The following is a 24,328-nucleotide window of genomic DNA, read 5'->3' on the forward strand; positions in this document are numbered from 1 at the left end:
GGAGAAGAAAGATATTGGTTTAAAGTTAAATTATAGTATTGTTATTTTCTGACCAACGTTGATGATAACAATATTATGATTTTATTATAATTTTAAAATTCAAGGTTAAATCTCTGACAAATTTTGCATCAGTATTATCAATTTTTCAGAGAATAGAGAGAGATAAAGAGTTGCTTCTGTAAAGAAAGAAAAGTTTTCCTCTGCAATAAAGAAAGAAAAGCTCAGATGAGTTTTTCTTATGGAAGAAAGCCGAAAGAAAGAAAAAAAAGTTTTCCGCTGCAATAAAGAAAGACCAGCTCAGATGAGTTTTTCCCTGTGGGAAAAAGCCGCTTTAAGTTTAAAGTTAAGAAAAGTTTCCGCTGTTTTAAGTCAAAGAAATGTTGTTCATATGCATTGTTTTGTCATTGTAAGTGTCAAGTTGAGCCTTAGTTTGCTCTTAAAGAAGAAAATTTTAAAGTTAATTATGATGTTGTCATTTTCTGACCAAAGTTGATGATGGAAATATTATAATTTTATTCTAGTTATGTGTTCTTTTTCTGCCCAACGGTGATATAGAATTGAAAGTAAAGGAAAGTTGTATATTTTAATTTTGACCATTGTTAAATTAAGACATACAATTTTTCCCAAGTAGAGAGAAATTAACAAACAAAAGTTGATTTCGATCAACGTTACAGATAAAGTTTTGAGGTTACTCAGCTGCAAAGTTGAGGTTAAGAAAGAAAAGAGCTTGTCTCATTCTGACCTTTTGGTTGATAAGGAAAAGAGAAACAATTGCTTCGAAAGTGTTTCATGGTACTGTCATTTGTTAAAATTTTCTGATTAAATTGCAACCAACGAGAAGATTTAATCAGAAAAGAGTATATATGCATGTTTTAGTCATTGTGACTAAAGTTTTGTCACTGTAAAATGATTTTTTGTCCTTCAATAGTAAAGACAATAATTGAAATGAGTAATATGCATGTTCAATTCGACCAACGTTGAATTAAACATGTGTATTAGCAAAGTTGTTCATATCCTACATGGCAGGGAAAGTTTGAGATGACTCATGTACTACCTTAGTATCACATAAAAGTAAAGAAGTCTGGGGGAGCTTTTAAAGTTATTCCAACAATTCACATGCACTACTATAGTGGCATGTTGGATAATGACTTGAAAAGAATCGAAGGACAAAAGAAAGTTGTATGCTAACCAATATTGCAAGAATGACTTGCAAAAGTATATCAAAATGAAGAACTTGATGAGTTCTTGAAAGTGCAACAAATTAAGAACTCCGAGGAGCTCTTGAAAAGAAACGAGGAAATAGTACTCCCATTATTTTATATGACTTGGTCATATGAACAAAGTTCTAGTAATGAAATGCTCCTCGTTCACAAGTGTTAAAAATAGTTTCGAAATTATGGCAGCAAAGTTTGTGCCATATTTCGAGGGGGAGAAAGATTAGAAAGACAAGAAAGATTAAAATTTAGAGAGAATTTCCCCGCAAAGTTAAATGCGATGCATTTTTAAAAGCAAAGATGATCTATTAAAGTGAATATGACCGACCGAAAAGGGAGTACAACGGTCATAATATACAAAGATTAGAAAGACAAGAAAGATTAAAATTTAGAGAGAATTTCCCCGCAAAGTTAAATGCGATGCATTTTTAAAAGCAAAGATGATCTATTAAAGTGAATATGACCGACTGAAAAGGGAGTACAACGGTCATAATATTAATACCCCAACAATAAAGTAAGTGAAATTTCTGGAGTTTTTAGCTCGAAATAGGGAGAAAATATAGTTAAGCCTCAAATCAACCGAAAAAAAGGTGGTGCTTGAAGCACCTTACGAGGCTTGTAAAAACTGAACCGAGGCTTGTAAAGAACAAACCCAAACAAAAGTTTGAAGATATTCCATCTTTGCAATAGATGAGATTATCTGGGGGAGTAAAGTATGTCAAGAATTAAGGCTTGAAGAGAAGTGGGACTGTATGTTCACTCATATAATTCAAGCACTACAATTGTCTCATCATATGTTGAGGTGTTGATTGAATGACAGAAATTGAGGTGTCTCATTCATCGAGGTGGCAAGAAGCCATAAAAGATGTCATGAGACCTAAAAGTTTCAAATTTATTTTGGAACATAGAATAAGTTCCTAACAGAGCCAAGACAATAGGCTATAATGGATCTACAAGATTAAATGTGACTTCAGAGGGAACATGGAAAGTCGCTAAGTATGACTTGTGGCCAAAAGATTTATGCAAAGACAAAGGATAAGTTCCAATGAGACATTTTGTACAATCTCATGAAAGAATTCTTTTAGAATCATAGTGACATTGGTGCATACTACTTTTAGAATTGCATCAGATGGATGTTGGTGAAATATCTTCCAATGAAGATTTGTACGAGAAAGTGTATATACACGACATAACCAAATGGTTTTGTTGTGGAAAGAAAAAAAACATCCGAATACCATCTGATGAAATCAGAATAGTGGCATCTAAAGTTTTATGAGAACAAAGAAAGTTTTGGGTTTTAATTAAAGGTCAAGACGACAAATTGCAAATATGCAAAGTTTGAAGATGGGAAATTATTTTCCTACAAAGTTCAAAGAAGGTTATTATGACCTCTAGTTTTGATAAAATAATCTCGGTGAAAAATCATTCGCTCTAGAAATGAAAATTCCCTGGGATAAAAGTAAAGGGGGTATTAAGGATTATCGCAGAGAGCATACTTAGAAAAGAATTCTGAAAGATATATAGTATGCATGCGAGTAAGTCTACGCCTGTCCTATTGTCAAGGGTAATAGTTTTGGAATTTTCAGGATTTCAGGAACCGTTATATGATCGATCAAAAGGAAAAGGTTCCATGTGCTTCAGCTATTGGAAGCAAAATTAGTGCTCAAAAGAATTTACCCTGACATAGTGCAAGTGTCCGGGACATTTTGGCAGAAGTCCAATCCAGCAATAGATCACTGGAATGGAGTTATAGAATGTTTTGCAATTTTGCAAAATATTATCAGCCTCATGCTAAGTAAGAAAGAAACATTTACTCTCAAAAGGTTGTGAGTAAAAAGAATCAAGTTTTGGCGAGTTTAGTGAAGCCCACAGTAGTAGCTAACACTCGAGTTTGGAGTTTTATTGTGGAAAAGCTCCAAAGCAAAATAGTTGTGATATTGTGGGTCATGTACCCAAAGTTTAGCATTATATGAGGCTACAGGACAGGCAAATGGTTAAGAAAACCATTACCCGGAATTGATAATGGTAGACAACAGCAATATACCATTCGAATGTTTTCACTCCTATGGCAACATGTTAAGTGTGCTGCCAAACACATTGACAATGGCTTATATGTTGCAAAGGAGAAAATCCAGAATCATATGAAATCATGGAGCACCAAAGTATCAAATAAGTGTTTGCGGATCCGCTTACCAAAAGGCCTACCGCCCAAGTCGACATGGGTTTTACGGGAGGCCTATGATTTCTGGATTACTAAAGGGCCCAAAGAAATGTTAAGGTCTTGTTTCAATACAGAAAGGTGCATTGTGGCTGTTAATCTGATGGTAAGTGATAACTGTCATGACGAAGCACGCCCTACGTACCGATCTGCAATGAGATGAGGACCGAAAGCAAAGCAAGTAAAGAAAAGTAAAGAGTTAAGTTCAAGTTGAGAAGTTTAAGGTGAGATCAAGGGGGAGAATGTTAGTATTGATCTCCACCAGTTGGCCCAACGGCGAACTGGGCCCTTGACTCGCGTCCTGATCGGGGACGCCCAGCCCAATAGATGGCTGGTGGGCCCCCGTCGCGCAGTGCTATATATAGAGGAGGTGGGGACTGCGGCACTGGTCACGAGGTTCACCCGTCGCCGCCACAGTGTTCCCACCATCCTAAACCCTAACCCGATCTAGAGAGGGAGGCACTGACAGCGACGGGAAGCCGCCACCAGCACCGGCACCACGAGACCGTCGTCCCCTACGACTCCGGCGACCCGCTGCATCAACCGTCGCTGCCCGTGTTCAGAGCTCCACCAACGAACTAGCGAAGGAGATGGCAGCGGCCACCAGCAAGGTCTTCCTCAGTTAAAGTAAGAACCCATCGATCTACTCCTAGGAGGTCCTAATGACTCTAACAGTGTTAGCCTTAAAGCACCTCCTTCACCTCTCTGGCGAGGTCACAGGGCTGCAGACGAATGTGCAAAAGTCCTCAGTCGCGCCAATACAATGTGGGCACCTAGATCTTGATGACATCATGGCGGACTTCCCTGTGACCCGCGTGCGTTTCCCAATTAAATACCTTGGGTTGCCACTGGCGATTCGGTGACTCCGGAAGGTGGACTTCCAACCACTTGCAGATAAAGCGGCGGCGAGATTATCAGGTTGGTGGGGTCGCCATCTCACGCAGGCTAGGAGGCTCACCCTAACGAAGTCGATTCTCTCCTCACAACCTGTCTATCTGCTCACTGTCTTAAGCACTACGAAGGAGGTGCTGCAGCTCGTTGATATGTTTAGGAAAAAATTCTTGTGGGCTGGGGACGGAAACCTCAGTGGAGGCAAATGCAAGGTCAACTGGCCAACAACTTGTCGTCCTCCTGATCTGGGGGGTGCTGGGGTGCTCGACTTGGAGAAGTTTGCTAGGGCCCTTAGGATGCGTTGGCTGTGGCAGGAGTGGACTACGCCGGATAAGCCTTGGGTGGGGCTGGGAACGCCGTGCAATGAAACAGATAAACTCCTTTTTGCAGCTTCCACGATGATCGAAATTGGAGATGGGGCGAAAACCTCCTTTTGGAATTCCGCTTGGGCAGGTGGGTGCAGACCACGTGATCTGGCCCCGGATGTCTTTCTAAGCTCGAGAAATAAGAATAGAAGCTTGAAGGAGGCTTTGTCGGACCACAGGTGGATCAGAGATTTACATCTTGCAAATGTGACTGTCCGCTATTTGCAACAATTTATTGTTGTTTGGGAGTTCGCACAAAATGTGCAGCTAGATTCAAACACTCCGGACAAGATTACTTGGAAGTGGACCGTGAGTGGAGAATATACCGCCTCCTCCGCGTATCGAGCTCAGTTCCTCGGTAGCATTAAAACGAGGCTGAAGCCGTTAATTTGGAAGCCATGGGCACCCTAGAAGTGCAAATTCTTTGCTTGGCTGATTACGAAGAACAGAGTATGGACATCGGATCGCCTTGCTACTCGAGGGTGGCCAAGAAATGATGTGTGCCCACTTTGTAGGCGAGAGCATGAGACGGCACATCACCTACTTGCAGACTGCAGATACACGGAACGCATTTGGTCCCTCATTGCTACTTGGATCGCCTGGCCACAGGTGAATCCGAACTGCTGGCAAACGACATCCTCGGTAGGCGACTGGTGGCGCATGATGGCCACAACGCCTGGGGTGCCTACAAAGGCGCTGCGGTCTCTACTTCTGTTGGTCAATTGGGGAATCTGGAAGGAACGCAATGCAAGAACGTTCACGAGGAAAGAGCTATCAGTGACCAATTTGTTCTTTAAGATCAAGGTGGAGGCCCATTCTTGGGGGTTAGCAGCTGCTAAGCACTTAGCCCCACTCTTGATGTTTTCCTGAACCTCGTGTGCTTTGTACAGTCTCTTTTTCGGTTTCTTGTTTTTGTTGTTTTTCCCTGTATGAGGCCTCCCAGGGCTTCCTGCTGGTTTTTCCTCCTATATTAATAGAAACGGTGCACAGTCTGTGCACGTTCGTTTAAAAAAAAAGTATTTTAGGTCCCACGACCTCACTCTCATTAATAAAATGGACTGTCCGTTTTTTCTCTAAGAAGTTAGGCTTAAAGAAGAGATAGTCCGCTCTCTTTCCCCACCCCATCTTTCCTCCATGTAAGCAAAATGATGAGCTGAATTCTTATAAGCTAGCTGATGTGGCATTGTTAGAGGAAGCCTATTTTTCTAGTATATCCTACCCCCTCTATCCTAAAATAATATATTCCGTAAAGAATATTCTTTTAACCGATAGTAATATCCATCTAATTAACGTAATAACAAATATTAAAAAATGTATAGAGAACCGTATGGGGCCAATGAAATGCTTAATATATCATATTTTTCTAGTTCCAATGCATATGTGTTTATTGCGATCTAGAGAACCAAATAGACATCATGGTTTTTAGTCACAATTGTTATAATTAACTAGGAGCAACAAGATTATTTTTAGAACGACTAAAATGTCTGAAATTTTCTAAAGAACAGCTTTTTCTTTGGGACGGAGCGAGTAGATAGCTAGCCTCAATCATAATTTAAGTACATGATGTCGTGTACAACTAAACTAACACCCTAATTATTTAAGTGTGCGAAAAATAATATTTGGAGGAAATGGCCAATCCTATCTAGTAGCTAAAAAATGTATTACTAGTTTACTAGCTCGTCAAGTCCGTGGGAAAGACAACACCCTACGCTTAAAAATATTTAAGCAGATATTAACTTTATAATACTAGTATGATGTCGCTTCCAATGTTTTGAGACGGTAAGTATTTTATTATTCACAGGTCATTACTCTATCCAGTAGCTAAAATTCTGTTACTAGTCTGCTAGGTTCTAAAGGATTTTTTCTATTACCCACCCAGAAAGCACCAGCTAGTCAAATCCACACGCGAACACGCTACACTTATAAATAACAATTTAAGCAATGCTTTACTTTATACTAGTATGATGTCACGTGCAGCTTTTTTTGAGACGGTAAGTATTTTAATGTATTATTCATAAGTCATTGCCCTATCCAGTAGCTAAAAAATTGTATTATTAGTCCACTAGGTACTAAAAGAGTTTTCAATTACCCCCGTGTAAGCACCAGTTGGTCAAGTCTGCGGGAAAGCGAACACGCTAAGTTTATAATAAGCTAAGCAGGTGTTGGCTTTATACAGTACATGATGTCTACAGTTGAACTAACACTCTATTCATGTGCTATCTCTATCCTAAAACTAAATAAGTGTATTTCTAGATATTTACTAGATCAAATCAATCTAAATTTGATAAAAAAATTACTAATAAAGTGGACTGCCCACTTTTTCTTTGTGAGTTAGCTCTTAAAGAAGACGTATTTCACTCTCTTTTCTCACCTTCTCTTTCTTCCATGTAAGCAAAATGATGAGTTAGATTTCTATAAGCTAGCTGAGGTGACGTTGTTGGAGGAAGCCTAATCTACTAGTATATCCTACTCCCTCGGTTCCAAAATAGGTATTTATTAGCATCTAATTAAAATAATATTAAATACTAAGAAAAAATTATATGAAGAACCGTATATAGTTAATGAAATGCTCATAGATGCTAGTTTTCTAATTTCAATGCATATGCATTTATTGTGGATTTAGAGAATCAAAATAAACAACACGGTTTTCAGTCATAATTAATTACAAGCAACACGATCATTTCTTAAGATGAGTAACATATCTGAAATTTTCTAAAAGAACAGTGCTTTTGGACTTGGGGAGTAGATAGCTAGCCTCAATTACAATTTAAGTAGATAATGCCATGTACAATTTAACTAACACCCTAATTTTTAAGTGCGCGGAAGATAATATTTGGAGGATACGGCCAATCCTATCTAGTAGCTAAAAAATGTATTACTAGTCTACTAGCTCGTCAAGTCCGTGGGAAAGACAACACGCTACACTTAAAAATATTTAAGCAGCTATTAACTTTATAATACTAGTATGATGTCGCGCCCAATGTTTCGAGACCGTAAGTATTTTATTATTCCTAAGTCATTACCCTATCCAATAGCTAAAAAATGGATCACTAGTCTGCTAGGTACTAAAGGATTTTCTTTTTCTATTACCCATCCAGTAAGCACCAGCTAGTCAAATCCACACGCGAACACGCTACACTTATAAATAACAATTTAAGCAATTTTTGAGACGGTAAGTATTTTAATGTATTATTCATAAGTCATTGTCCTACCCAGTAGCTAAAAAAATGTATTATCAGTCCACTAGGTACTGAAGGAGTTTTCAATTACCCCGTGTAAGCACCAGTTGGTCAAGTCTGCGGGAAAGCGAACACGCTAAGCTTATAGTAAGTTAAGCAGTTGTTGGCTTTATACTAGTATATGATGTCACGTACGGACGTACAGTTAAATTAACATTCTAGTCATGTGCTGTCTCTATCCTAAAATTAAATAAATTTATTTCTAGATATATATTTACTAGGTCAAATCAATGTAAGTTTGATTAAATCTACTAACAATGTGCACTATTACTTGTGTCGTTAAATAAGAATTATTAGATTTATCATGGCATATATTTTTATATATAGTATACATGTCCTACTGTAATAAAAGTGGATACTATTATCTATAACAAACCGGTGAAATTCAAAATTGTTTGGCTTAGCATAAAGTTAGAAGTAAACTCATTTTAGATGGAATTGATATATAATACCTCATTCCTCACAAAGTATTTTGATCCTGTGGGGCCCGCTTTGGGCTGCTCAATGCTCTAACTAGGATGATATCCATAGAATTAATTATAGTGTCATGTATAGTTTTTAGTGATATGACACTATATTAAACGGGGAAAAGTTTGATTTACCCTCTCGAACTATTGCAAAAGTCCAATTCTCAACTTTCAGCTATAAAACAAGATAACAAATGCCATCCAACCGTCGAAACTGGGCAAATTTGGCCCTAACAATGATTTTGAAGGTGGTTTTGTATTTTGTAAAAAGAATTTAGTTAGATCTAAATAAATAAAAAATAATTCATTTAAATTAGGAAAATACGAAACTACTACCAAATTTTGTCTAAAAATGTAACACATCTATAATTGTTCTATTTAAATCTTAGTTATCAAAAATAATAGGCATAACTACAAGCGACCAAATATTATGAATACAAAAAATTTAATCTGAATAACTGACAAGTATCATGTCAATAGATATGTTACATTTTTAGAAAACTTTTGGTATCAATTTCATATTTTTTTCATTTAAAATGTATCACTTATGAATTTTTTAGTTAATTTAAATATTTTTAATTCTCACAAAATGGAAAATCACCTTCAAAACTACGTAAAGGGTCAAATTTGCTCGATTTCAACATTTCGATGACCTCTCTTATCTGGTTTTGTAGTTGATTGGACTTCTGTGATAGTTTGAAGGTGTAAACCGGACTTTAGAAAGAGAAGGAAGACAAGAAAAAACTAGATCTCATGGAAGACACAGTTTCTATGAGAAAGTAATACATTAGACATTACTAATATTTGAATCCAAGGGAAATTCTGTCTACATGATTGGTGGGGAAGAAAAGGTAATTGGTGGATCTGACCACTAGTAGAAAACAAGCCAAAGGTCCATTCTAAAAGTACCGGTATGAAAATGAACCGGTACCTATGCTAGCATAGATACCGGTTCATCTTCATACCGATACTTTTGGGGTTGATGGAATCTATGGATGAGCTTTAGGTACCGGTTGGTAACACCAACCGGTACCTTAAGAGCCTTAGGTACCGGTTGGTGTTACCAACCGGTACCTAAGGCTCATCCAAGGGTTACTTCAAAAGGAAAATATCTCGCTTCCCATCACAAGTGATGTGTAGGTGAGATGGTAAGAAAGGTGCACGTGACACAAGAAGTCACAAGTTCGAATCCCAGCCACCACCGCATGCATATTTTTGACAAAAATGAATGCCATTGGTACCGGTTGTGTTACCCGGTGCTAAAGCCAAGAGCCTTTGGTCTCGGTTGCGGGGTACCGGTTGGAAAAATCGGTACATAAGGCCCTATTCAACCGGTGCCTAAGGGCCTTTTTCCAGTGGACACATGTAAAAGAGCTAACTAATACTTAATTGAATACATGGATTATGGGTAGGTATGATGCATTGGGCATCATCATAGTTTCTAAAGTTGTGTCGATATGACATGCTATGGACACTACTTGATTGTTTGAGGTTGGGATTGTCCTTGTCTTCTTTCTCCTCCATCGTAGCACCAATCTAATGTGACAACTGCTACCCGCTAATATCATCCAGCTATATACACTTGGTGTTAGGGTGTCCACAGCTATGGTTTCGACTTCGACAGCTGACATGGAGGAGCAACTTGTATGTGAGCCCACATGTCAGAATAATAAAATACCATCACTTCTCTCTGTAGTAATCTTCCTCTTAAACAAAAGGCAGAATAATCAATTTATCCCTCAACTTTTACCTTAGGTTCAAATTCATCCTTCAATTATAAAGTTTGCTAATATAGTTACTCCCTCCGTTTTCATATAACTGACAATTTTGACTTTTACAGCTTACTTTGACCATATCTATAATTTAAAAATTGTTTAGTGAATTAAAATAAAAATAACTATATTAGATATCTCATCAAAAGTACTTTGATGATGTCACAAGCTCAAAACAACTGTATTTATTAGAAATTAGTGGTCAAAGCTAAAACTTAAAAGTCAAGGTTGTCAGTTAAATAAAAACGGATGTAGCATCAAACTTTTTAATTGGTCTCAATTTCACCCTAAATCCTATGTGGCCTGCTACGTTAGTATGCCTAGTTTAGCGTTGAGTGGTAACGTAAAGTGACTCAATAAATATAAATGGACTCTTTTACAACTTATTTTCTTCCTTACGTTTAATTTGCTTCCGATGCATCGTGAAAAATATAGTTCAATGGTCATGGAGAATGAACAAATAAACTTTTTATTCATAAATACAAAATCAACAATCACTTATTTGGAATTGCTTGGATGACTTGGCATGTCATCACTATGGGATTCAGCTTATTTACCGTGTGCCTATGGCACACGGCAAAGTTTTTAAAGCACGTGACAAAAATTTTACTGTATGCTACACACGACGAAGGGCTCACGGCAAACGCCGGCAAAGTCATCTTTGTGGTGGGCTTTTTTTTCGAGACGTGTGTTTTGCCGTGTGCCTCTATTTACATGACTCATTTGCCTTATGCCTCTATTTGATTGTGTTTTTTTCTCTTGGCACACGGCAAATACAACCTTTATTGTGTGTCTAGGTTTTGTCGTGTGTTTTCTGATGCACACTCGGCAAAGTCAGTTTTGCCCTGTCTCAAAAAAATTGCACACGTCAAACTTTGAAGCACACGGTAAAAGCTCGGTTTCCGGTAGTGCACATAGGCGTATCACATCACACAAGAAATAGGATTGAGCTTAAATGAAAATTTTAGAGGATTTAAATTGGTCTATTTGGTAGTTAAGGGAGGAATTGGAGCCTTGAAAGTTGAGTGATGGAAATAGCTATTGTGGAAAATAGCATCTATCTTTTGATTGGCTGGTAGAGCAAAGGAGCAGCTCAGGTCCACCATGTGCTGGCACGCACTAGCACCGAGCTAATCACTAGCTATTTCTTTTTCTTTCCTGTCTGTCAGTTTCGAGCCTAATCAGCCGAGCTAATCACTAAACCTCCTAGCTTGTAATAATCCCCTGCGCCCCCTCAGCCAGCGTGCAGTGAGCCACTGCGCACTGAGGCCTGGAGCAAGAGGCCGGCCATGGCGGACCAAGCCATCGTGGAGATCTCGTGCACGAAGCTCAGATCCGCCATTGGCGATGAGGCCACCAGCTTCACCGGCGACCTGCAGGAAATGCTGGACACGCTGGTGGCCATACAGGCGGTGATGCCGAATGCCGAGAGGGTGTTGGGCGGTTGGGAGTCGGAGCGCGGCAAGGAGTGAGCGAAGAAGGTCAGGGCCGCCGCCTACGGGGTCTCCGACCTGGTGGACGAGATCAAGTTGGAAGCGCCGAGGACGCCGGCAGCCGGAAAGGTATGTATCCGACGCCTACTCCTTTGTACAGAACTTATTACCGGCCCTGTGTAGGTGACGGATCTTGGATAATCCTGAGCAGCAGTGAGCAATTAGCATCGATTAGTAACTGATGTTGAGTAATTCTTGGCAGATGACGAAGAAGGTCGACCTCCCTGCTGAGAACAAGATGTCTGACAAGGTGAAGGAGATTAAAGAAAACCTGAAAGGGGTACTGAAAGAGTCGATTGAGTTCAATGCAGTTCGTGCTCGAAGTCGTGCACCGAACCCAGTTACTACTGGTACTACTGCACCAGCACCACCAGGTGCCATCATTGGAAGGGATGAAGATAGGGAGAAGATCCTTGCTCACATATCTTCGCGCTGCGCCACTGAAGGCCCCGTCATTCTTCTCATCTCCGGCGATGGAGGCATAGGCAAGACCGCAATGGCAGAAATGCTTTTCAAGGACACAAGATTCAGATGCCACTCTCGGGTGTGGGTCCACACCTCTCGCTACTTGCACGAAATAGGCAGGTCTGTAATTTGCCAAGTCTCTGGGAAAGAAGAGATGAGCCATGCTACTGAAGATGACGTGGACAGTATAACGGACCGCCTCCATGAGCTGCTCAGTGGCATCAAGGTGCTCATCGTTTTAGATGACCTGTACATGTATTACCATGAGTGGGAGCCCTTGAAGAGGATGTTCTCTGTAAGTGACAAGGGCAGTCAGGTGATCGTGATCGCAACAACACAACAAGAGAAGGAAGATTCTGTGATTCAGTCATACAGTCTAGAACCTTTGCATGAGGACATGTGCTGCGCAATCATCAAGCAAATTGCCCGCCGCTCCGAGGATAGTAGATCCACTAATAGAGAAGATTTGGAGCGGATGGCACGAAAGATTGCAGAGCTCTGCAAGGGTTTACCGTTAGCAGCTCAATTACTTGGCCGCTTGCTGAAGTACAAACATTTTGAAGAATGGCCAGCACTACTGGATGAAAGTCTCTGGTCAACAGACAGTCCTCTTGATCTGGCCTTGGAATTGAGCTACAGAAGCATGCCACCAAATTTAAGGCTATGCTTAGCTTATTGCGCCATCTCAAACATGCAGCCTTTTCGAGTCAAAGAAGATGTCATTCATCAATGGATTGCTCTCGGTCTTATTGAGCCATCCAACAATACAATTTCTGCTATGAAGCTCGCCGAGGAATATATTGGGAGGCTTTTGGACATGTCATTCCTTCAAACTGCAAAATTACAACAGGTGAGTTACTACATGCATCTAAGAAATTTCTTTTTCGATACTTTTGGTTTGGGACATGGTATGCATATAAGGAAAGCAACTATAAGATATGTAACCAAGCAGACAACACATTTTGCATCATATTCTGTTTAACACTTTGAGGAATGGCAGCGTGTTAATATAAGATATGTGTTCTCTAATTTTGTAGTAAGGTTGTCCAATATCAACCTGATTACCCCAGCCCTTGTGTCATCTCTTCTGAGCAACTCGGGGGTGAAACCCATGGCTGTTGGGACAAAGTTGGTCCAATGCATGCGCTAGTGCTAGTGCCTAGGCAATATGGGACTAGATGTCCCTGGCTGCTGCTAGTAGCACGCGCGTTAGGCCAATTTTAGCTTAACACTCACGGGTTGGGCTGTTACATCACACCCACCATGGGTTGGGTTGTTATAGCACACCCACCATAAGAACTCGACGTGGGTTGTGGGTTGGGTTGTTATAGCACACCCACCATAAGAACTCGACGTCCTCGTCGATCTATCGAACCAGCTTAACGGCTAAGACCCACTCTACACGTTGAATGACCACACATGCTAAGTAACTCTTGCGCTTTTGTCCCCGCTTGTTGCAAAAAGTTGCAACTAAAGTTAACTAACTTGCTCAAACCACCTATTTAAGTTGTTCTATCTCATCTTGCCTAGGCAATACGGGACTAAATGTCCCTAACTGCTGCTAGTGCTCCCAGCACTGGCACGCACTTTGGGCCAATTTTGGCCTAGCAACCACAAGTTGGGCTGTTACAGTGCCTGTCGTGTGCCGGTAGATTCAAGAAGGTTCTAAGCTGAGGGATAGATGGCTAGATCTTGAACAATATTTTTAAAATTTTTTAAGGAAGTTGTTTGGGCTGCTATGAAATTCTAGTAAACACACTGATCTAGGCCACAAATACTAGTCATTATACAAATATGAAGTGAACACTTGTAAAATATTGAGTTTAGAGATATACAAATTTTTATATAAAAATGTTGTAACATTTTTCTGTAAATATATTACATTAAGTAGTGATCAAATTTATGTTCTGGAGATACTTTTGGTAAATAAAAAAACATATATTAGTGCCTAATAAATGGAACCTAATTTGCTCTTAAGATTACAGTCCCAACTATCAAATCTTGGTTCTACCCCAGCGTGGGAGAACATGTGGACAGATGTAGCTCCTCTTTTTTCTCCATGTAGTTTCAGTTCTAATTCCCTATGATGCCTCACGTACTATAAATGGACTACTATGATAGAAGTGGTCAATCTCAAATGATCTTTATAATATATAGTTATATTTAATAGTCAGAAGACCATCTAGAACAAAATGCTTTTAGTGTTTTGCCGTGTGATTGTACAAGAAATGTAGAGCCTCGTTAGTATTGAAGAAAAGGCAATAGAACGTGTGTCCATTCCGTGTCAACTATCAAGGTGATGATTATGCAAAATGAACAGTTCCAGTAAAAAACAGAGAAGTGCTATTATTCTCAAAGAGGCCCGAACCTGTATATATATATATATATATATATATATTATATATATATCTATCTATATATATATATCTATATATATATATCATGTGTTGAATCTTGATTTAATTTTGTCGTGGTCTCGTGGATATGGTACCTTTGACCTTCAATCAAGCAATCACGTACTCGAGCATATATGTAGATATTCTCTGATGTGGAGGTTTCATTTCACAATGAGAACAAGAGTATCCAACAAAATCTTTGAAAGAAATGTTTCATACACAAAGATATATTAATAATTGAAATACAAGATCCTTTATTAATGTGCCTATGTGTTATTCCTTTGTTGCAGGATAGTGGAAAGGATGACACAGGTGTAGTCGTGTTCAAGATGCACGAGAGTATCCGTGAGTTCGGACATAAGGCTATAGAAGCTGAGTTGGGGTTAGTAGATGATCAAGAGGATGAAAATGTGACTGAACACTGCCGATATGTACTCATTGCCGAATGTGACACCTGGCCATCTAAGTCACTAATGCATGCCCAGAAAATCTGCGCCATAAATTGCTTTCTCTGTAGCAAAATGGAGCTAAGTGATGATTCATTTTCAGTTCCCAGCTGTCTGCGTGTCTTGAATTTAGAGAAGACGTCCGTACAGAAGCTACCACATTCTGTCATCTGGAGCAATTAGGGTATCTTAATCTATCAGGCTGCTCTAGAATAGTTGATCTTCCAGAATATTTTGGGAATTTAAAGAATCTGCTGCATATAAACTTATCAGGCTGCTCTGAGCTGGTCAATCTGCCTGAATCATTTGGAATGCTAAAAATTCTGCGGCACATCAACTTATCAGGCTGTTCTGGACTGGCAACTCTTGATGAACCATTTGTGAAGCTTATAAATCTGGTGCATATCGACTTATCAGGTTGCTGCGCACTGATAAATCTGCCAGAATTTTTCGGGAAGCTAGTAAATTTGATGCATCTCAACTTATCAGGTTGTTCTGGCCTAGTAGCTCTGCCGGGATCATTTGGAATGCTAATAAAGTTGGTGCATATCAGCTTATCTGGCTGCTCTGGGCTAAAAAAACTGCCAGAATCATTTGGGAGGCTAACGAGTTTGGTTCACATCAACTTATCAGGTTGCTCTAGTCTATCAACTCTACCCAAATCTATTGGGTATCTAAGAAATTTATTGCATATTGATCTGTCCCGCTGCTATGGACTATCAAAGCTGCCAAAATCATTTGGGAAGCTACAAAAATTGGAGCATATTAGCTTGTCAGGTTGCTCTGGACTAGTAACTCTACCTGAATCCTTTGGGGGTCTGACAAATCTGTTGCATATTAATCTGTCACACTGCTCTGGACTATCAAAACTGCCAGAATCATTTAGAAACCTGAAAAATTTGCTTTATCTGGATTTATCGTTCTGGTCTTGTTTTGAAGGCATCCAGATAGCTCTTGGTGGCCTTACCAGTCTCCAACATTTGAACTTGTCACACCCTTGCTGCTATCGTGCTGACCACATCCATCTTGAAGGACTAAAAGAGGTTTTTCGCAAGCTTAATAGACTCCAGTATTTAAACCTATCCATGCTGCTGAATCCTATCTCTTACAACCAGCCAGAAGAGAAAAACTGTGAATATATTGAATCTATCAACGGCTTGTACAGTCTAGAGCATCTGGACTTATCTCATAACATATTTCTTCGTGATCTACCTGAAAGTCTAAGTGATCTCTATAGGCTGCATACACTGGACCTCTCAGGTTGCATTAGACTGAAGAGATTAGGAAAATGGATGACTGAAATGGACTCTCTGAAATCAGTAATTCTAAGGGACTATGAGGGTCTGGAAAGCTACCAGTTTGAAGTTGGTGTTGATAATAGTATAAACAACTATGTACAACTAGAGGATGTAACTTCTAAAGTGTTGGAGATAAGATGTCTTGAGAGGATCAAGTATTTGGAGGAAGCAAAGAGAATAAGATTGGTAGAGAAGCGAAAGCTTCAGAAGTTGAAGCTTTGTTGGACCGTGGACTCTAAATCTAGCACGTCTATCGACGAGAATAAATCTGAGGTGGAGGAGAATAAACCTAACATGTCCGTGGAGGAAAATATACCTGACAGGTCCCTGGAGGAGAATGAACATAAGGGTTTGGTGCAAGACAATAAACCTGACATATCCGAGGAGGAGAATAAACCTGAGGATTTTGTGCAGGAAAATAAACCTGACAAGTCCAAGGAGGAGAATATACTTGATAGGTCCCTGGAGGAGAATGAACCTAAGGGTTCTACGCATGAGAATAAACCTAAGAGTTCTGTGCAGGAGAATACATGTAAAGAGTCTGAGAAGGAAAGTATACCTGATAGGTCCGTGGAAGAGATTGAACATGAGGGTCCTGCGCAGGAGGATATACTTAACAAGTCAAAGGAGGAGAATATACATGATAAATATGTCGAGGAGATTATTGAGGATGAGGATTCTACTGTGCAAGAGAATAAACCTGACAGTTCCAAGGTGGAGAATAAACCTAACAAGTCCGTGGAGGAGAAGGGTTCTGTGCAGGAGAATAAACCTAACGAGCCAGAGGAGGAGAATATTAATATACCTGATAGGTCCATGGAGGAGATTAAACAAGAGGGTTCTTTGCAAGAGGATAAACCTAACAGGCCTGAGGAGGAGAATAAACCTGACAAATCTGTGGAGGAGATTGTACCTAAGGGTTCTGTGCAGGAGAATAAACCTGACAAATCTGTGGAGATTGTACCTGAGGGTTATGTGCAGGAGAATAAATCTGACAAATCTGTGGAGGAGATTGTACCTGAGGGTTCTGTGCAGGATAATAAACCTGATAGGTCCGTGGATGAGATTGATTACTTTTATGGTTGCAGGCGACCTAATAGTCCCTTGAGGGAGGATAAACCTGACGGTGCTGTTGAGGAGAATGTTTTGCTAGGAGTACTAGTGCCACCACAAAATCTGCAGTGCCTTGAGCTACATGGTTATAGCGGCAAAACCTGCCTTCCTTGCTGGTGGACCGAGGAGAGATATTCAGCTAATCTCCTTAATCTTGTGGAGGTTACCATGGAGAACTTTCCTAGTTGCAGGACCCTGCCACCATTTGGCATGTTACCAAACCTGCAACAGTTAGTTCTCAGAAGGATGGGCAGCATCACGAGAATCAACGCTAGTGACCTCAGTTGCAGCAAGAACAATCGACTCAAGTGTACCATAGATGATATGCCTAGCCTGGAAGAGTTCAACACCACATACATCAGAGGTGATAAAAAGTCTACGTTCTCAGCTATTGAGGAACTGGTTGTACAAAAATGTCCCTTGGTGAGGTTTGGGTCTCTCCCACCTAGAGCCCGGAGGTTGGTAATATCAGAATGTGATAGAGGGATGAATTTTTTGGGGGGAAAGCAAGACGAACATAAGGAGAGCCCTTCTTGCACCTCTGCCCCACTAACTGAATTGGTGGTCAAAAGCTGCAGTATGCCTCTGGACCAGTGGAGTCTGCTTAACCACCTCTCTACCCTCCCCAGCTTAACTATCGAGAATTGCTCGCTATATGATCTATGTTTCTCTGGTAGTGACGACAATAATTCACGACCAGAGTACTTGGGTTACCTCACCTCTCTCCAGGAACTGAAGATCGTGTCCTGTGAAGACGTTAGATATCCGACGCCTCTGCAGTGGCTCATACAAAAACTGACCTCGCTTAAGTCGCTGCACTTCATTGATTGCAAGGAGTTATGGGAACTTCCGGAGGATTTAGGGGATCTCACCTCTCTTCAGAAGCTTGCCTTCGAGAGATGCCCTAGGATTGATTCTCTCCCGGACAGCATAAGTAAACTCACCAACCTCAAGGATCTGCATATTTCAGACTGTCCAAGATTGAAGCGGTGGTGCGAAAACAAGGAGAACAAGAGCCGTCTCGGTCACCTCCGGACCAAAATATGAGTATGCTCACAGAATGCTTCTTGTTGGCGAGTCCCTTTAATTGCATGATGCTTGCTGTTCACTGTCCACTCATTTCCAACGGCCGTTCACACCTCTTTTTGCTTGTAGATTGCATTGCTGCTTTGGTTTCTCTGTATATTTGTAAGCCCTGTTACTGAATGGATCAATCAACTAATTATCCATGAGTATCTTTACTAGCTTTGTCACTTGTATATGCAACCTTCAGCTTGTTACCGTTCCATGGCAGTAGTTTTATTGGTCTGTTTTGGGCTTTAATGGGTTTAGTAGTTTTATTACTCATCGTTTCATCGCCACTATGAATAATACCTCTTCTGCTCCCTCTCAGTTGCCGCGCATGGAGGTCTAGCGGAGGCAAGTTCATCTCGTCTTTTAACCCCCCTCTATTCTTCTCTAGCTCCGCCCCTCTGCAGATCTGCAGGTGTCGTGTGAATGTGATTGACACAAAATGAAAGAATGACAAGCTACTGGAACAGAGCACCTACAAACAAGTCAGGTCAAGCAACATGTCGTTTTCATGCTGTAGTGATGCAACTGCTGTAGCCACTGGAAGATCGAGCTGCTGCTACCTGCCGATCTGAACCTGCACTGAAAAAAACACCGACTAGAAAAATAATGATGCCGAGCTGTTGCTTAGTTGCAGCTCCTGCGATCTGAATGAACTTCAGAGAAAACAATCGAGCACATCACAGGCGCAGCTGCCGCCGTTCTGCAAGGAGAGGACGCAATCGAACCAAACGAAGCTGCTGCTATCTCGAACACTCGAGCTGCGCTAATCTGTGCTGTGGAATAGATCAGGATCGGTGGGTTAGCTCAGCACACTGCAAGAATAGCCTGCAGCTCTGGAGCAGAGAAAAGAGGAGGCTGCACTGGGGTACGCAATTGAGTTCCATCCCTCCCAGGCTATCCCCTTCGCCATTGGTATCGGCAAAGCAATGCATGGTGGCTTCGAGTTTTGGTTGAAGAACCTTTGCCTGGACCAACCCAAGGCACAAGCCTACAGTCAGTTTTTTTTTAAAAAAAAACTCCAGTTACACACACTGAAACAGGCTCTGTAGGTGCAGTTCATGAATGTTTCCATCTCCATACGGAACAACGATTGCCTCCTCCATTCGTCCAACTGCCTGCACGGGCATCTACTTCGCATCCATTTCTCTCCAGTGTAGAAATGTGAGGCCCGGCCCAAAATTCGAACCGGCCGAACCAGGACCGAATGTCCTGGAACAGGCCCACAGCCCAAAAGACCCAGGTACCGCCCAAAATATCCGTCGAAGGAGATTCTTTATTTCCCCCTAAAAAACCGAAATTGAAGGTGCAAACATTCTTTAGTTTTTGTTAGGGTTTGATTCTCCAGCGACATCGATGATGTGGTGGCGACGATGGCGCTTTGGAATAAGGTCTCCTCGGCCTTTCCCTACCTCGACGACGTCCGTTCCGACGCCGACGATGGCCAAGTGGGAGTTAGTTCTGCCAGATCTGAAGGTTCTCTTCAGATCTTTGCAATTGGTGTGTCAATCAGGAGATACAGTTTGCTGTCTTTTATTGTGGGGACTTCGACCACTTCTTTTGATCTATTTTGTGACAAGATCCGGTTTCTTTAACGCTCTGTTTTGGTGGTGAAGGATTGTAAGCCTATGTTGCTTGGGGTGTTCCCCCAGCCGATGTTCTTTCAGCGGTTGCTAGATCTCGTTGTAAGCAGCGAGTGATTTTTGTGGTCTTTAAAGCCTTGTGTGGCGATGGTGTTTGCAGGTATTCCTTTCCCTTACTGCCTTTTCAGTGTGTTTTTCAAACTCCGGTGGACGACAAACAATCGGTTGAAGAAGACGACCAAAGAGCTCTTCGATATAATTTTATTTTCTTTATGTCATCTTGTGTTAAGTTGTCATTCTATTGTACTATCAATTGTTTTTCTTAATATGAATCAGATATGAGACAACTTTTGGTGTCTCCTTCAAAAAAAAAGTCTGTAGCGAAGTGAAATCACAGATGTTTGAAGGAGTCAAAATATGATGGCACCCTTGAAAAAGGGATTCCTGGATATTCTTCACTGCAGAAGGGCTTGCAAATTTTACCTGTAATTTAAACAGGTTTATCCCGTTACACAGCACACGCAAAGCGAAAGAACGTTGCAGTATCCAAAACTCATCCTGAAGTACCGCAACATGTGAATACCGATTGCTATACAGAGTTTGAGCTTACCTGCAAGAACAGCATCAACTGTAGTTCTTAGCCTTTGAAGGACTAGAAATTCGCAACTGTCCTAAAATGGCATGGTCCTCTCCTACTTATTTTCTGAACTTCCAAGTTTTTTTTTCCCTCTTCAAGCTCAATGGCTATACTCTGATCTCTAGCACATACTAATCCGGAAAACATGCATCGTTTGAGCTGACAGCAACAATGTAGGAATTCTTTTGCCCCTCAAACATCAGGTGAAACGCTTTCAAAGTTCTCAAACATCTGTTCTAGTTGCACATCATTATCAGTCGTCGCTTTACAAGCTGAACTAGGACTGATTGTTGTACAATTGTTTGTAGCTAGATACGAAATCGCTGTCTTCTAGAACATTGCTGAAAATAAAACCCAAGTACTCAACGACGGCAAGCAAGCTCAGCAGTAGCTTTTAGTTTTAAAATTCTGCTACCACTCATGATTGGAAAATAGATCGGGACTGAAGAAACGAATATCCCAGTGTCAGTGTCATCACTAGTAAGGCTCTGAAGAAAGAGGATTCAATACAGTGTGCAGAAGACGATTAACTTCGCAAACACAAAAGGCGGGCGTTTGCGTTTGAAACATATAACCTTACTTTCTGTTCAAAAAAAAAGGAAAAAAAACATTAAGCCTTATTGCAACATTTTACATGTTACACATCATATGAGGCCTATGAAGCACATTGTCAATTTGTCATAACTTCATAATTTAGGCAACTAAGGCCCCGTTTGGGAGGGCTTCTGGAGCGGCTCCACGAGCGGCTCCAGGCGAAGCCCTCCCAAACGGTCTGTTTTGTAACCGGCTTCACACGTGAAGCCGATCCTGAAGTCATCGGCGGCTTACACAGGCAAGGTGAAGCCATGAAATCGTGGCTTCACGCGGCTTACACATCAATCTAACAAGTGAAGCTATTTTGCCAAATATTTTCTAAAACGGCTCCAGCTCCACCAGAGAAGCCGCTCCATCTGAGAAGCCAGAGCCGGAGCTGTTTTTGAGGAGCCGGAGCCCTACCAAACAGGCCCTAAATACATGAAGAACCTAATTCTTGCAGATTTTACCCACTTTCCTAGCTGCTGAAATTCTGGTCTAACATCCCAACGAGTGATCCACAGCCAACACTTTCATTGCTTATTGGTGAGCGCGGATGACTCGGAGTAAAGAGGGACATACGGAGTAGGAAGCTCATCGCCGAGTTCACCTCCGGCACCAAGGTTGGCGACAAAAAGCACCTCCCGACGATCCATGTCGTACGCCACCAGCTTCCGGTCCCAATGCCGGACGAAGAAAAGCCCGTTGCCGTCGGGATGAACGGCGACGACACTGTACTCGACGCGGAACTGGCACGCGATCCTCCCGAACAGCTCTGGGAAGCTCACGGTGTGCTTCAGCACCCACTCGCCGGAGTCGTGGTCCTCGAGCACCCAGACCAGCAGCTTCAGCGGGTGCTCCTCCGACAGGCGGCCGTGCGGCGGGCGGACGCACATGACGTAGTGCAGGCGCTCCTGCGACCGGGCGACGAACACCGAGTGCCAGTCCTTCTCCGCCACCTTCCGCCGCGGCAGCGGGATGGTCTGGCGAGTGCTGCCCTCCTCGTCCACGGCGACGAGGTTGTTGGGCCCGGTGGTGCCGTCGGTGTCGACGACCAGGTGCAGCATGCCGCCCGCGACGGCGGCGCCGGTGCCCGGCTGGATGAGCGCCATGGCGCGGCCCCAGTCCCGCCACCCGCCGTCGAGCCACGGGATCACCCTGTCGGTCCACGCCCCTCCCGCCGACGAGTAGGTGTGCACCGCGCGCACGGCGTCCATCTCGTCCAGCCAGAACTGGAGCAGGTGGAACGCGTGCGGGGACGCGGCGGCGTCGAAGAGCAGGAAGGTGCGCGTCATCTGCTGGGAGGCGGCGGGGGCCCAGCCGGAGGCCGGCACGGACGCCCACCGCGCGGTGGCCGGGTTGCAGACCAGGTAGCACGCCGGCGGGTGGAGGTCGGCGGCCTCGTGCCTCCGGACGCGGGCCAGGAGGACGAGCCCGTCGCGGGCGTCCAGGATCACGTCGCGGAATCCCGCGCCGTCGCCGGCGGGTGGCGGCGGGAGGAAGGAGAAGGCGGCGTCGATGAGCGGCTCGGCCATCCCGGAGACGTTGATGAACCGCCGGGTGATTCTCCGCTTCGACAGCATGACGTGCCGGCACATGCGGAGCGAGCTCTCCTCGGCGGCGCCGGCACCGTCGCCCTCGCTGCAGCTCTCGCAGACACCGCCGCCGATCTCCCCCTCGGCGGCGGTGGCGACAACGACGTCGGCGTGCAGGAACCCCGCCAGGGTCTGCGCGTACCGCTCGCGGTGGAGCGGGTCCGTGACCAGGCCGCACCAGGCCTTGGAGACGCACTTGCACCGGTGGAGGTGCTTGGCGGGGAGGAGCTCGAACATCTCCACGAGCGCGTCGTCGGGGACGCGTGCTCCGGGCGCCGCCGCCGCCGCGCTCAGCTTGGATCGGTGGTACTGGTCGTTCTCGTTCATGCCGGCCTCTACCTGCGAGACAGCTAAGGGAGGGGATCCGCTCAAATTACCCGGCGCCGGAGTCCGGGGAGGGTGGGTCTCGCCGCCGGCCAGGGTGAGGGAGGTGAGCTGTCGGTTGTCGCCAGGGAGAAGCAACTTGAGGCGAGAGGAGAGTGACTGAGTGAGAAATCGAGGAGGGGAAAGGAGCGGGCCTTTATTGCGTTTACGGCGACGAGGACTTCGCCGCTTTGCTTCGCTTCCCACCGCCCCGCGCCGCCGGCAGCCACGGCGGCCGTCCGTTGCGACGACGTGTGCGTGACTAGGAAAGCCACGGACGGGACAAACGGAGACGACAAGCGCGTGACCACACTGTCGCTTTCGAGTTGGCGTGGCAGAGCCATGGAGTCCGTCAGTCCGACGACGATGAATCCATGAGCTGACATGGAGAAAGCTTGGTCGCGATCACTCACGTCAGCGTGGATTGATTGGCGCGTGCGGCTCGAGACCGGCGGCGGCCCCGCCGGCGCCCATCAGCCGACCGCCGCAGCGCCACGATAGACGGAGACGAGCGCGAGCAAGACAGAACTGGCGATGACGTCATGAATCTGGTGTTGAATCTAGTAGGCCAGAAATACATGGAGGAGAGAGTTGCCAAGAATCATCTCCAATTTGCGATGCTAATCTAGGCTTGAAAAAGTCATGGGCGAGAGAGTTCCCAAGAACCATTTTCTAGTTCTGATGACAGTGCATATACTTTTCAAGCGCACGATGGTGAGGGCACAGCACAACTACAAGTCAGAGTTCAGACAGTTCCTTGTGCATTTATCGGAAGACAGGGGTGGGTGTGCCGAATCTGAGTCAGTGTAAAAAAATATTCAAACGGCAAATAACAACTAAATTCCGACCTCCCAATATCCAAACACATCTTCAAACAATCCTATCTGCTCTGTAACAAAAACTTCAGCAGTCTGAGCACCTCATAACCCTTGAAACAGGCTCACAATGACAATTGACAAAGCATCAAAAGAAGATAAGAACGACTAGCATCAGAATAATAAGCCATGTAACCACCGTAAACTAATCATAATCATCTCCCAGTGTGATGGCAACTGATCCACACATGTGAATGAATATTATAACAGTAGTCTCCATCAGATCCATTATCGTATAGAATTACATAAAAGCA

At 43.1% G+C, this 24,328-nt stretch overlaps 1 protein-coding gene and 1 pseudogene across 2 annotated transcripts; one reads left to right on the forward strand and one right to left on the reverse strand.

The window, feature by feature from the left end:
- Positions 1 to 11,395: 11,395 nt before the first annotated feature.
- On the forward strand, positions 11,396 to 18,621 carry LOC120659574 (annotated as a pseudogene). The gene is made up of 3 exons (XR_005669102.1): positions 11,396 to 11,728; positions 11,862 to 12,974; positions 14,811 to 18,621. The product of XR_005669102.1 is annotated as a putative disease resistance protein RGA1 (transcript).
- Positions 18,622 to 21,198: 2,577 nt separating this feature from the next.
- LOC120659575 lies at positions 21,199 to 23,587 on the reverse strand. The gene is made up of 2 exons (XM_039937767.1): positions 21,675 to 23,587; positions 21,199 to 21,369 (listed from the first exon to the last, which is right to left on the reverse strand). Exon 1 carries the CDS (start codon positions 23,161 to 23,163, stop codon positions 21,775 to 21,777), a length of 1,389 nt encoding a protein of 462 aa, XP_039793701.1. The 5' UTR covers positions 23,164 to 23,587; the 3' UTR covers positions 21,199 to 21,369; positions 21,675 to 21,774.
- Positions 23,588 to 24,328: the final 741 nt, after the last annotated feature.

This window comes from Panicum virgatum, chromosome 2N (genome assembly GCF_016808335.1).
Source record: "Panicum virgatum strain AP13 chromosome 2N, P.virgatum_v5, whole genome shotgun sequence".
Classification (NCBI taxonomy): Eukaryota; Viridiplantae; Streptophyta; class Magnoliopsida; order Poales; family Poaceae; genus Panicum; species Panicum virgatum.